The 12943-nt window shown below is 40.2% G+C and overlaps 1 protein-coding gene across 2 annotated transcripts in view; it reads right to left on the reverse strand.

Moving 5' to 3' along the window:
• Positions 1-386: 386 nt before the first annotated feature.
• The window catches only part of cntn5 (contactin 5), a 161539-nt gene continuing 148982 nt past the window's right edge, over positions 387-12943 (reverse strand). For both annotated transcript variants that reach the window (XM_017308391.2, XM_008426420.3), the window contains 6 exons: positions 6170-6404; positions 4341-4450; positions 4006-4192; positions 3754-3866; positions 1752-1920; positions 387-1307 (listed from right to left, as the gene is read on the reverse strand). In XM_017308391.2, the coding sequence (XP_017163880.2) occupies positions 1204-1307; positions 1752-1920; positions 3754-3866; positions 4006-4192; positions 4341-4450; positions 6170-6404 (918 nt within the window). In that variant the 3' untranslated portion in view covers positions 387-1203. The remainder of the gene's footprint in view (positions 1308-1751; positions 1921-3753; positions 3867-4005; positions 4193-4340; positions 4451-6169; positions 6405-12943) is intronic.

Genomic DNA, 12943 nt, shown 5'->3' on the forward strand with positions numbered 1-12943 from the left:
TTGATCAGCATCGTTTCTTCTCCAGTATGCAATCAGTTACCATTGTAACCAACTCTTCTGCTGGTCGGTGGATGGTAGTCGTCTTCAACGCTTTCATTACCGCTTTGGTTTTAACAGCCGCTTGTTGTTAATAGCAGGTCAGCTCTAGCCGTGCCCTACTTGGATCTGTCGCTGGCCGTCCGTCCTCTAGCACGCCTACTTCTATCCAATCCTCCTTCATGACAAACCATCCATTATTTTCTGTAAATAATTGAACGTTGTCCTTATCTCCATTGGAAACTGAACAAACCCCTCTGCAAGGAAGCCCAAAATCAATGTACTTGCCCTGGAGCAAGAGGCTACTGCAGACATGTGTGTTCAACATTATAAATTGCAGACAACAAGAGTTTAAAAAATATACATCACATTTATTTGTACTGACACCAGAAGTCCGTACAGAGTCGTCTTTGTCTAATCATGAGTTTGGGCACTAAAGGTACCTGTTTCCTACTTCCATACATCCAACAGTGAACAAACTGTATCAACAAGCATTGCTGAGTCGCTACTAAAAAACAGTTGGACAGAGCTGACACACACCACTGTTATTTTTCCTAAAGGTAACACAATGTACAAAAAGCAAATCTGGAAATAGTAAGATTCTTGGTTCCATATAAAAGTTTTTTTTTTTTTTTTTAATATCCTTTCTTGGTGTGTGAATAAGAAAACAATGCACTTATCTCTACGGAGCTTCTGCTGCATTGCTGTTAGGCAGCCAAGGGGTAAATTGATGCAGATAAGTAATGAAAAGATACACGTTGGCTGATCCCTGTATTACTGCCACAGCAGCTTTCAAGAGACGGTTCATGCTCCGTGGATCCCTGGAGCTGTGGGAGCCGTCTGGAAGTGGTTAGGCGCCGGCCACCGAGAAGGACGCAGAATGCTAAAATAAACCATGTAACAAATCTTTCTACACAAAGTTACATTACAGCACCACGTTACTGTGATGTTCGGAAAGAATTGTGCAAATCAAACATCCAGGGCCTCAGATGAAACTGAAAAAGTATGAGCTGGGTGGCGTTGCGTGGAAACCGGCTGACTCAACCCCCGTCGGCATGCCTCGGGCCCTTTTAGATGGCTAAGGCCAAAGCAATCAGGCAGTCAGAGGGAGTTAGGGAGCAGATGACTGGTGGCCCCCTTCAGAAACGCGAGGACGTCAGGGTTTCCTCACCAAGAGGCCGAAGGCACCAGGAGAACCAGAATCAGCACTGTCCATGTTAGGCACCGTGTTGGGCGATGCACCGAGCACTGGCTGCTTTTTGCTCGAACGCCTAAGACAAGAGGAAAGAAGGCAAGGTACATCAATACACAGCAACACAAAGAAGCATTCATTTTGGATGCTAAGTAAGACCATTGATCCAATGGTGTCTGGAGCTGGTGAGACATATTCATTTTTCTTATAGACATAAAAGAACAGAAAAAAGAAACCACATGTCCTAAAAAAGATTCTTTATCATTTACAGAACAGGATCCTGCTGCTCGGGATTTAATTGGCTGCGCATGAGTAGGAAGGTTCATGTGGGCAATTTAATTAAAACAGAATTAAACAAAGGCAACTCAACTCACTAAAATAAACTTGTTGTCAGGATTAAACCCAAGACATAAGGTAGGCACAAAACAGAAACAGCTTGTGCGGAAAGATGTCATTTCGGAGGTCATTCACGTATATGCGTGTGTGAGTGAGTGGCGAGAGCGCTAACCAGCTTTGAGCTTACCAGAGGAGGTCACAACTCGAACTTGGGAGCTGAAGGCTCCCTCTCCGCCTTCACTGAGTGCATGCACCTCAATGGTGTAAGTGCCCCCCTCTGGCAGTGAGAGCATGGTCGAAGGGTTAATGGTTCTTGTCACCTGGATGTGGCCTCGGCCCTCCTGCTTGAGTAACACCTGCAGGGCATGTGCATATAGTCACTTTGGGTCCACACCGTGTGTACGTTTCACAACATTATGATAGACTGTGATGAAAAGCAGAGCTGTCAGTTGTAAAAAGAGACCTGCTGTGCAATATGGTGCCTGGCAAAAGCATTCATGTCCTTTGAACTTTTTCACTTTTCCTCAAATTACAACAAATTCAATGTACTATCGAGTTTTATGTGGTAGACCAACACACACACACACCATACTTGTGATGTGGACAGAATTCATTCTTTATAAATTAAAATCTGAAAAGAGTGTCTGTTTTCACCCCTATTGAAAAACGTACACAACTCAGACTGCACTGTAATCGCATAAAACTAGCTTTTACGTGAATCCTTTCAGGTTTGGTAGGGAATATTAGGAAACATCATTAGAAAGACAAAAAGACACACCAGACAGAAGAGATTAAAGCCAGTTTAGGGTGTAAAAATATCCCAGCAGCATTGAGAATCCCATGAACATGAACATGATTCAAATCCATCACCTGATGGCAAAGAGTTTGGCACAACTGTGAAACTCTTAACACTGTCTGGTCACCAAAACTGACGAGGCCAGTTGTGACTCTGCAGGAGCTCCAGCGAACCTTAATCCACCCGACCTCCAACCCTAACCCCAACCGACCTCCAACCCTTACCCCACCCGACCCCACACCTCAGGAGAATCTGTCATCAACATCTATGAGTTGTGAATTCTTCAAATTTGACCACAGAAAAGCAGTGAGAAGATGATAAAAGAAAGCCATAAGATTTGCTATCAGCAGTTTGTCAATAGCCATATAAGTAACACAGCAAAGGTGTGAAACAAGGTGCTCTGGTCAGACATGACTAACGTTAAGCTTAGCCAACAAACAAAATGTGATACACTGATGAAAACTAAAGGCTCTTCCGTATTTCGTCTATTTCATATTTCATCACCTCTCTGCAATGTGTTGTGTGATTGGTCAGAAGTTTATGGTTTAAATGTTTATCATGTACATCTTTGTAAATGATAAACATTTCACAAAATGTTTATCATTTCACAAAATCCCTACTAAGATTGTCAAATGGCTAAAGACTCCTTAATGGAAATGGCTGTCTGAAGAAAAGTGTTCTGCTCTCTGTGGTTGTTTTACATGTATGTTTAAGGGTGTGTGACATATGCTGAGGTGGGAAGGGTGTCTTCCAGGTGGCCTGCACCATGTGTGAAAGGTGTGTGTGAATACCAACATCCTGCAACCATGTAACCATGTAACCATGCAACGGCTTTTTGGCTTTGGAACAAGTGTGGGAGAACCTAAACCCTACCAAACCCTACCCTAGACATCATCCTGAATATAACATTTTGAATATCGGGCTGCCAGTATCTTGCTATATGAATATTTCAGTACATAGCATAGACCAAGAAGATAAAATAGATGGATTAAACATAACATAGTGAAATCCTAGCAGAAATAACCCTAAAAATCCAACCAGTGTTGCCCCAGATTCGTTTAGATCTCAGCATCTTTATGCGTTAGAACTGGCCTGCAAAACAATTTAAAGTTTGTGTTAAAGAGACAAATATAGTAGAAAAGTTCAAAGGGTCTGAATATTTTTACCAGGCACAATTCCCCCGAGTTTTAAGTTTACCCTGGAGTGAGCATTTCATTAACTGTCTTTGTCTCGTCAGATGAAATCACTGAGCATTGCCCCCAGATACAGAAAAGTACAACATTCTGATTAAACCAAACTAATTGAGCTGCTGTATGTTGAGGGAAATCAAGTGTGGCCACAGCTAAACATATATTAGCAAGCTGCTTTCAATTTCATTATATAAAGTCCTTACCATGTATCCAATGACGTCAGACTCATTGTCTTTTGCCTTAACTGGATCCCAGCTTAATGAGATGTTATTGCCTTCTTGAATCCACATGAGGTTGGACGGCGGCTGAGCAGGAGCTGTGTAGCGAACACAACGGCTCATGTTCCAAAGTGCTAATGGATAGTTTCATCCAACTAGGTCAATTTCAAGCAAACCTTGCAGGCAGCATGTGTTCTGTAAGCAGTGTTTCACGATTAGCATCAGTATTGAACTCACGGGACTTCCTGGTCTTGGCTGTGACAGCGGCACTGGCAGGACCCTGGCCAATGCTGTTGAAGCCTTTCACTGTGATAAGGTAGACACTGTTCCCTTCCAGGCCTGTCAGCACCATAGATGTTTCATTTTTAACCGTGCGTCGTTTCTCTCCGGACTCCTCCTGCTCTGCTTCTTTCCAGTAGCTGACCTGTGAACAGCAAGTAAAGACTGAAAAATTACAGTCATAAGCTCCAGCTAATGCACAAAGGAACTAATGCTCCAGCAAAATGCCAGAGAGGTACAATCTATATGTGTGACTGTACACAGAAAGTGGCACAGAAAATCTATAAAATAACCTCATATCCTCTTGGTTTTCCTGGGCCCGGATTGGGTGGTTTCCAGGTCACCTTAATTTCCGAGGAGGAAATACTGTATGCTTTTACATCAGATGGTGCTTCCCTTGGCTCTGTGTAGCAAAGCACACGACGAAAAGACTGTGGGCACAGTTCTGGTCAGAATTTTACACACTTATCAGCTCCTAAATTGAGTCTTTTAAACTGTTTTTCACCAGGGTGCAGCCATATCAGAATACAACCTCAATATACACACATATAAAAATTTGAATTTCATATTTTTTCTAATCCACACACACAAAAAAAAAAAAAAAAATATATATATATATATATATACGTGCTCAAATACAAATATACACCCGGGATGAGTATAAGTCTGGCTGAATATTAAACTTTTCCTCTTGTTGTTGATACAGTAGTAACTGATTTTAAGAGTAATTAACAATTAAAGTAGTATGTAATGTCACTAATTTACAAGTTTAAGTAGTAACCAATGGAAAGGTATTAGTAGTACAACTTTTTGCTAAAATATCACAAATAAAATCATAAAACAATTAAATTTAAATACTTCTGAGGCCCCCCGTTTACTCCATCTCTATTATTTGGTCAGAAATGTAACATCATTCATTTACTAATCCAAAAAACCTTTGAAATATGAGAGAAAAGATCGCTTGTACAGATATGTACTGATTATATCGGAGTAAAACCTTATTGGAGAAGGAATAAAGCAACCTTTTCTCTCCACAGAAGCTGCATCTGATGTGGCGTTCTGTTTGGCTGTCATGTCTTCCTGGAGGAGGAGGACATCGGCAAAAGTAACTCTGCCAGCAATTAAATGTGTCCCTCTGCTACTTATAACTTTTTACTTTTCATTAACATAGGAAGTACTTCTGGATCAGTTCCTCGTTTTTTTTTGCTCTGTCTTCTCAAACCCCCTGCCGTTTGTGGCAGATGGCAGCTCAAACTGAGCCAGGTCCTGGTTCTGCTGGAGGTTTCTTCCTGTTAAAGTCGAGCTTTTTCTCTGCACTTTCGCGACATTCATTATATCTTTATAACTGAGCTCAATGCACTGCTATATAACTAAAAATAGCTGAAATGCATGTGTGACTGAATTGAAATGTCTTTTTTTTTTTTAAAGTTCCTTAAGATTATATTTGTTGTGAATTGGCACTATATAAATACACTTTAAGTAATTAAGTTAAAAGCATAATGTCACTACTTAATCCATCCCAAAATCATTATCAGTTGTGTCAAATGCTTGATCCAAACTTTCTCTTTCCACTAAAAAGAAAATTAGGTTAGGATGTTTAAGAATTACTAAAGAACCATTGAGGTTCAAGCCTATTGTAAACTGAAAGATGATGCAACAGTGGTGGCACTGTTCACAATGAAGCAAGTTTTACATAAAAAAAAAAATAAAAAAAAACTTCAAGCCCATATACCTCATAGACAAACCAAATGTTTTTGAAAAATGTTTACAGAATAACAAGAAAGATTTTGGAGAATATCAAAACTGGCTTTGGAAAGCATTAAATTCACCAACGTTAAGCATCCAGAAAAACTTTCCCCAAGTCCAGAGGCCTGTGGAATATTTACTGTCTCTGCTCAATAAAAGACAGGTCTGACACTTACCAACAATTTAAATGAGCTCTACTGTTTAGCAGGGGTGTATGTATACATTTGACTGTATTTATAATAGTTTTATCCACTTTTGGTTTTAAAAAAGTAATTAAAATTGCATTTATTTAACAGTTTTATCAAATCATTAAAAGCCTAAAATTATTACAAAGTTCATGAAAGTGATGGATTTATACAAACTGATATTAGCATACCTCCCTCTGCAGAATGGATGACGACAACTTTGCTGAAAGGCCCGTCTCCCTTATTGTTGTAAACACCCACTTTCACTTCAAACGGAGTGAGAGGAGGAAACGTCTCATCCCTGTATTTGTACATCGTAGCATCCGCAGAGGTCACCATCTTCTCCTTCCAGCCTCTAGTGCCGTTGGCACGAAATGCAACGATATATCCAAAGCCCTCGCCGTTCTGGAACTCCTCAGACACAGGCTGAAGGAAGAGCAAATAAACATTTAGTTTTTTATTAGTTTAATAGCACACCTCTTTCCTGTGACTTCGGGTTGGAGATGGAAACGTGAATCATTTCCACATTTTATGCCTGGACAGTCACTGCAGAGAAAGCAAGCAACTTACTAAACATAAACTGAAGCAAAGAAAAGGCTTTTCTTTTTTTTTGTGATAACACCATATAGCCAGCTTTCACTTTTCTAACCATTTACTGTAACTGCCTGCCACTGTTAATAAAGATGCAGTCAGCCTTGAGTAATGGAAACAAATCATATTTGGCTCAGCTGTACGCATTATGTAGCTATTTATCTTTCCGTGTCTGACAGGAGGATTTTTGCGACACCAGGTTTCGTGTGCCGGCTTCGGTGATTATCCGCGGTTTTTCCTGAAGTGGTGAAACTGGGAGCTTTCTTCCACAGCTGCTCTGAGCTTAATCAAATCAAATGCCAATTTATTAAGTGAGCTAAAATCTAATTAAAATGTGAGCTGCAGGGATTAAATCTTTGGCTACATGTAATAAATGACAAACACCTGTACACCTGTTTCTGGCAACGGCTTCGCAGCTAACTCTGTAATGTGTTGCATTTGCATAAGCTACAGAGTTACGCTGTCCCCCGAAGGCATCAACCACATTAGACATCGAGTCTACAGAGGGAGTAGCGGGTGGATGGAGATCTGGTTCACATTTCATTCAACAAAGACCAGTCACCATGACTGGCTAATTACAAGGATGATGAGTGGAAATAAATTAGCTTTCAAAGATATTCTCAGATCTGGCATTGCTTTTGAGGAGATGGGGAGGAGTAAGGGTGGTTTTGAAAGCAGCGTGAAAAAAATGAGCAAGCTGAGTTTAGAAACACTTTCGGGTTTAGGGAGGAAAGATATTCAGAGATATGGGCAGAAACAGTGTGGGAGCGCTGCAAGGTAAGTCCTTTGGATGAAATCATTGGACCTGCTGGGCTCGTCGATGGTAACTACGGGGGCATCACTAATAGTCCTCCCTATGGCTCCTTGAGAGAAAGCAGTCAAACAGTCTACTCTAATGAGATGGCTCAATGAAGCTGGGGAGACTGTTTAGTCATTCATCCTGCTTAATAACCTTGCCCACCATGGCTGTCGAGGCGCTGATAACTCTCCGCAGATGACTGCAAAGGCAGGACTGCAGCGTGCTCACATGCCTCGACTGCCAAAAAGGGCAAACTCTCCTGCACTGCCTGCTTTCATATCCATCTTCATTGATCACTGACAGAGTCCTGATTTATTTCAGAAAGTGTTGAGCAGAAACAAGAATAACCAGGGCAAGGCAGAAACAATTAGAATGCTGCTATCCAACAGGAGGTGACTGCACCTTAGTGGCGGCGTTCCCTTTAAACACGCTCCTGGACGCCAACAGAGAGAAAACAACACCAAGAAGGAGAGCAAAGTTATATCACGAAAAGCAACTTTACTGTGTTCAAAACATTTTGCTCTGTTACAGCCACAAACACTGATTTATTTTTATGAGATTTTATCTGACAGAAGTCGTACACAATACTGAAGAGGGAGGAGAGTTCTCGCACAACAGCAAACACCAAAACAGAAAGAAATTCCAGTAATCTCATTTAACTGTAATCGCAATAATTAACACAAACAACCAGCGGAGGAGATGAGTAGGATCTGGGGAGGGAAAAGCTTGGCTCCTCCAGACTAGCAGCAACAGCAATTTGCAAACATCTGGTGGAGCTATGAGTTTGCTTAGTTCGTCATACAAACCACTTCTCAGTCCAGCACTTCAAAGAACAACAGCATAACTGAGAAGCACTGCTACAACAATGTACTGAAGGAAAAGGGTCAGAAAGAATAGGAGTTTCTTAAAGACACATAGGCCAATTTCAAGGTGTCAAACTATGAAGTCAAATTTCTTTGAAGTTATGTTTGATATACGCAGCATTTTATCACAACTGATAACATAATAACTTGGTTTTGCTATAAAATGTACTCTGTGCCTGAAAAATACATATTAATGCCTCTTTAAAAACAGCCTTTATTGCGTTGAACCATAGAAAGTATATGCAGAAATTGTCTTACTATAAATTACTTTACTAATTAACTCAAATCAATCCAAAGACTGGAAGGACAAGGGACCAATCCTTGTTTAGATACGGCTATTTTTGGGATACCATCATCATTTTCTTTCATCAGGTGGCCCAAGTTTTTATATGGAGGCTGTAAATGGGTTACACCAGCAAGGTAATCATGCTTATGAGATATAAACAGGACATGATAAACCAGCAACCACTGTTCCATCTGGAATGGGCATCATCTCCAATAACGTCGCACTGAGGGACACTTCTCATGACGTGAAGGTTACCTTCGTAATACTTATCAGGTTCCATACTCAAAATCTGCAACAGTAACTGTCGGTTGTCTCCACATCTGTTCACCGCTCCCCTGCTAATATATCTTTCCACCAATCTCAATTGCAAATGATCGTCAATTCTCATAGCAATTCTGCACATGCACCGCCCTGAATCTGGCTCCGAGCCAAGCTGTCCACCCTGATCTAGTCCACATTAATATCCCCATAACTTGGTGTGAGATTTATTGCATTTTCCACAAACACTATAGCGAGAGATTACAAGAGCGTATTCATAAACATCCCTGGGTTTAGTGAGAACGACTGGAAGAGTCAAGGTTAATCATCGCTGGGCCTCTCTGGTGGGACCAAATTTGAAATTCTCTACATCTTAATCACTTGTGCCGCTGATGCAGCTCTGTGTAGCCCTCAGCCCAGCTGGCCCTCTTCTAGCTTCATCAGCAGGTTTTTGCAATTGCGACCAAGTCGCCCCCCTCCTACCCTCACCCTTAGTCTTTAAAATCTTGGAAAGTTAAACACATTTCAACAGAATAAATTAGGAGCCGTGTTTAAAATGCAATGAGCTATGATCCTGAGCTACTGATGCACAGTTGTTATTAATAAAGCAGGAGTTTTACTCTGCTGGAAACAGCTCCGCCGTTTGCAGTACCGAAAAAATGCTCCTTTAATCTCTCAGCAAGGTGCCAATAACAGCCATTTTAACAAACAATAAATCTAATATTTTTTAAAATAATGCAAACATGGTTGTTTTGTACAGCAACGAGGTTCCTACATATTTTTTTATGCAAGAATGCAAGACCTTCCAGGTAAAATCTTGTGGATTTCTTGGTTATTTATGTTATTTTAATACGTGAAATACTAACCTTTATGATTCCTGTCATTCTGGGTTTAAATGTGAAACCTATTATATCTGTTTTTATGAAGAATGAACACAAAGGAAGAGAAACAAGCAATGGAGGGATCAAGGGAGGGAGGGAGGGAGGGAGGGAGGGAGGGAGGGAGGGAGGGAGGGAGGGAAGGAAGGAAGGAAGGAAGGAAGGAAGGAAGGAAGGAAGGAAGGAAGGAAGGAAGGAAGGAAGGAAGGAAGGAAGGAAGGAAGGAAGGAAGGAAGGAAGGAAGGAAGGAAGGAAGGAAGGAAGGAAGGAAGGAAGGAAGGAAGGAAGGAAGGAAGGAAGGAAGGAAGGAAGGAAGGAAGGAAGGAAGGAAGGAAGGAAGGAAGGAAGGAAGGAAGGAAGGAAGGAAGGAAGGAAGGAAGGAAGGAAGGGGAAATACAAATATTTTCTATAATTTCCATTTCCAAACTTTTCCAGACCTGTAACTAATGAGATCAAACTTTTTCAGGCTGCGAACAAAAAGTTAGTCAGAGTAACATTTTTTATTTTAAAATACTCAGTGTTTTCATAAGGTCGTCTTTAGAAGACAACACAATTTTATTTCATATTTTATTTCATATTGCATCACATCAGTTTATACCCTATGGTTTCTCTTGCACGATAACTTCATTCACCTCTTCTCTTGCGGAAAAGCATTTTATTCCAAGGCTGTAATGTTTTAATGTTTATTATTTTGTAGAATAGCAGTTGGAGAACAAATTCAATAAAAGTAGGTAGGAAATATGATTCACAATACAGGAGATGGGTCTGAAATATGAAAAGGTCACTTTGCCCTATGATAATGCTCACTGGAGCCTCACAGGAGAACCACAACCTTTGTGATATATTTCTGGTTATAATGTGCAGCTCACTTTTACTTTTTCTTTAAAAAAGGTTAAGGGTTCCTGGGAGTTTGTGCATTACCAAGTGAGTCATTTCCTGTAGAGACTCGTCATTATAAAGCTGCGGCAATGAAGAATTAAAAATAATTTTAAAATAAAATCAAAGTTTGTAAAAACAGAATACTTTAAAAAATACCACAAGAGTGCCTTTGTGTTTCTGAGCTGAAAAATATGACTCCCAGCTGAACACACTGTGACAAACTGACAATGTCGTCTGATGAGATTTGTGTTTATTTATGTAACCAGATTCTCTGTCGCGTCACATCGTGGTCTGTGTGTCATCGCATATAGATATTTCATTAGACTTCGGTAAGACAGAGATTTAAACACAGAAAATATGATGAATCACTCATCCATTTATCAGGCTACACAGTTCTGTGAAAGTTAACTCAGAGTTTTTGTCGCATTAAAGGCCTTCATTGAATTTTATTGGGGTTTTATGTGAATGGGAAACTCAAAATCAAGCATGACTGCAAATGGAAGGAGAGCAACACGGCTCTGGGAGCTTTGGCTGTGTGTTGAGGGTTGTTATCCCGCTGGAAGGCGGATCTAAACCCCAGGTTTGCCATCATGTCATGTATTTAGCTCCATCCATCCACTCCCAGCAGCTTCCCTGGGTTTGCTAAAAAAAGAAAGACTCACTGAGCATAATAGCATAATGCTGGAGAAATAACGTTAATAACCATGGGATTGAGCTTTTTTTTTTCAGGGTGAAAAGCAGTGTCAGTTTTCCAAAACATGAGGCATTTTCCATGTGGCTAAAATGTTCAGCTTAATAAGAAAACTTGAGCAGCCTCCTGGCTGCTTCTCTGATAAACACTCTCCATGAGTCAACAGGCAGATTAGGCGTCCAGTCGTGTCTGGGTAGGTTTGCATTTGTGACATGCTCTCCGTTTTCAGATGGCAGCTTCAGGGCTGAGCCGTGAAATGTTCAAAACTTTACACCTGGTTTGATAATGTGAATAATAAAACAAGCTAACCTTGCCTTAAAATCTTTCACAACTTAATTTCTGACCCGCATGTCTGGTGATCTTCATGATGTAAAATATTCTCCAACAAACCTCTGAGCTCTTCACAACACATCTGGATTCATAAAGAGGTTAAACTATACTTTTAATAATTAAAAGTGGGTCTGTTGTGTTGGATTTTCTTCATAGGCATCAAAGCAAAGATGAATAAATACAACAGACCTTTCAGATTTTTACTTGACAAAACAACTATGGACTACAATATGTCCATTTATCCCCAAAAGACTTGAAGTTTGTTTGCCAAAAAGGTTTAATACAACAAAATGTGAAAACTTTTAAGTAGTGCAAATTCTTTTCTATCAGTTAGTGAAGTTTAATACTGATGCCGAGCATTTCCATTGCACTGCGACTGCAGCTCTTCTCTAGCTAGGATGCTTGGCATGATACCAAAAGTTTTACACACCTGATAACTAAAATTTGCTGGAGTAAAAAGAGCAGTTCAGTATTACACAAATAAATGTTACACCCTTTGCTTGGAGTAAAACAGATCCTCAGGACTTAGAGGGGAGCCAAAAAAGAAACTGATTTCAACTACAAGGAACACAGGGACCGCAGCTTTGAAACATCCTAGGTCCACATTTATCTAACTTGATCGGGAGTCAAAGGAAAATACTTTGTAAGTTTTGTGATTCAAAATGTATCATTGCTAATATTTGTTGCTAAACAGTACTCAGGAGTTAGTTGATGTCTTTGCTTGCCAGACTGCATGCAAAATGACTTTCTGTATCATAGTTAAATAAATGTGAGGATAGTGGTAATAATGGGAATCTGTCCACTGAATGACTTTCCCTCGGAGAAATCCTGTCAGTGTCATTGGGATTTATAAAATATTTTATTGTCAAAGAAGAGATTGTATAATCTCAAATTTTCCCAGCCACCTATGCTCTAGTCTACGCTTTAAATACTCTCACAAATCCCTCAATACATTCACTCCTGTATTCCAATTTAAGAGCACGTCTGGACTCTTCAAAATCTGCTTTGAGACTTCTTGCTACATTTTAATTGGATCCAACTTTGATGGCTCAGGGAATAGGATGACAGGTCCCCAGCACACATGAAGATGAAGTGCAGCTATTCATCTTACTGTATTTTACCTAGAGTGAATAAAACTCACTGTAAAACTAATGCAATCATCTGTGCAACGAGAAATCATCAATCCGCTTCTCTCAAGCAGAACCACGAGGACCGGCGTCATTCATCAACCATGCTCTATTCCGCTTAATAATGCATGACAAGTATTCCCAGACAACAAAAATGAAAGTTTTTGATGAAAAGCACATGTAGCAGCAAGCCCTACATCACTATAAGTCACAATTACATTCAAAATGTATTATTTAGCGATCATTAAATTCTGAGGCCGACA

This window comes from Poecilia reticulata, chromosome 13 (genome assembly GCF_904066995.2).
Source record: "Poecilia reticulata chromosome 13, P_reticulata-male-v2, whole genome shotgun sequence".
Taxonomy (NCBI): Eukaryota; Metazoa; Chordata; class Actinopteri; order Cyprinodontiformes; family Poeciliidae; genus Poecilia; species Poecilia reticulata.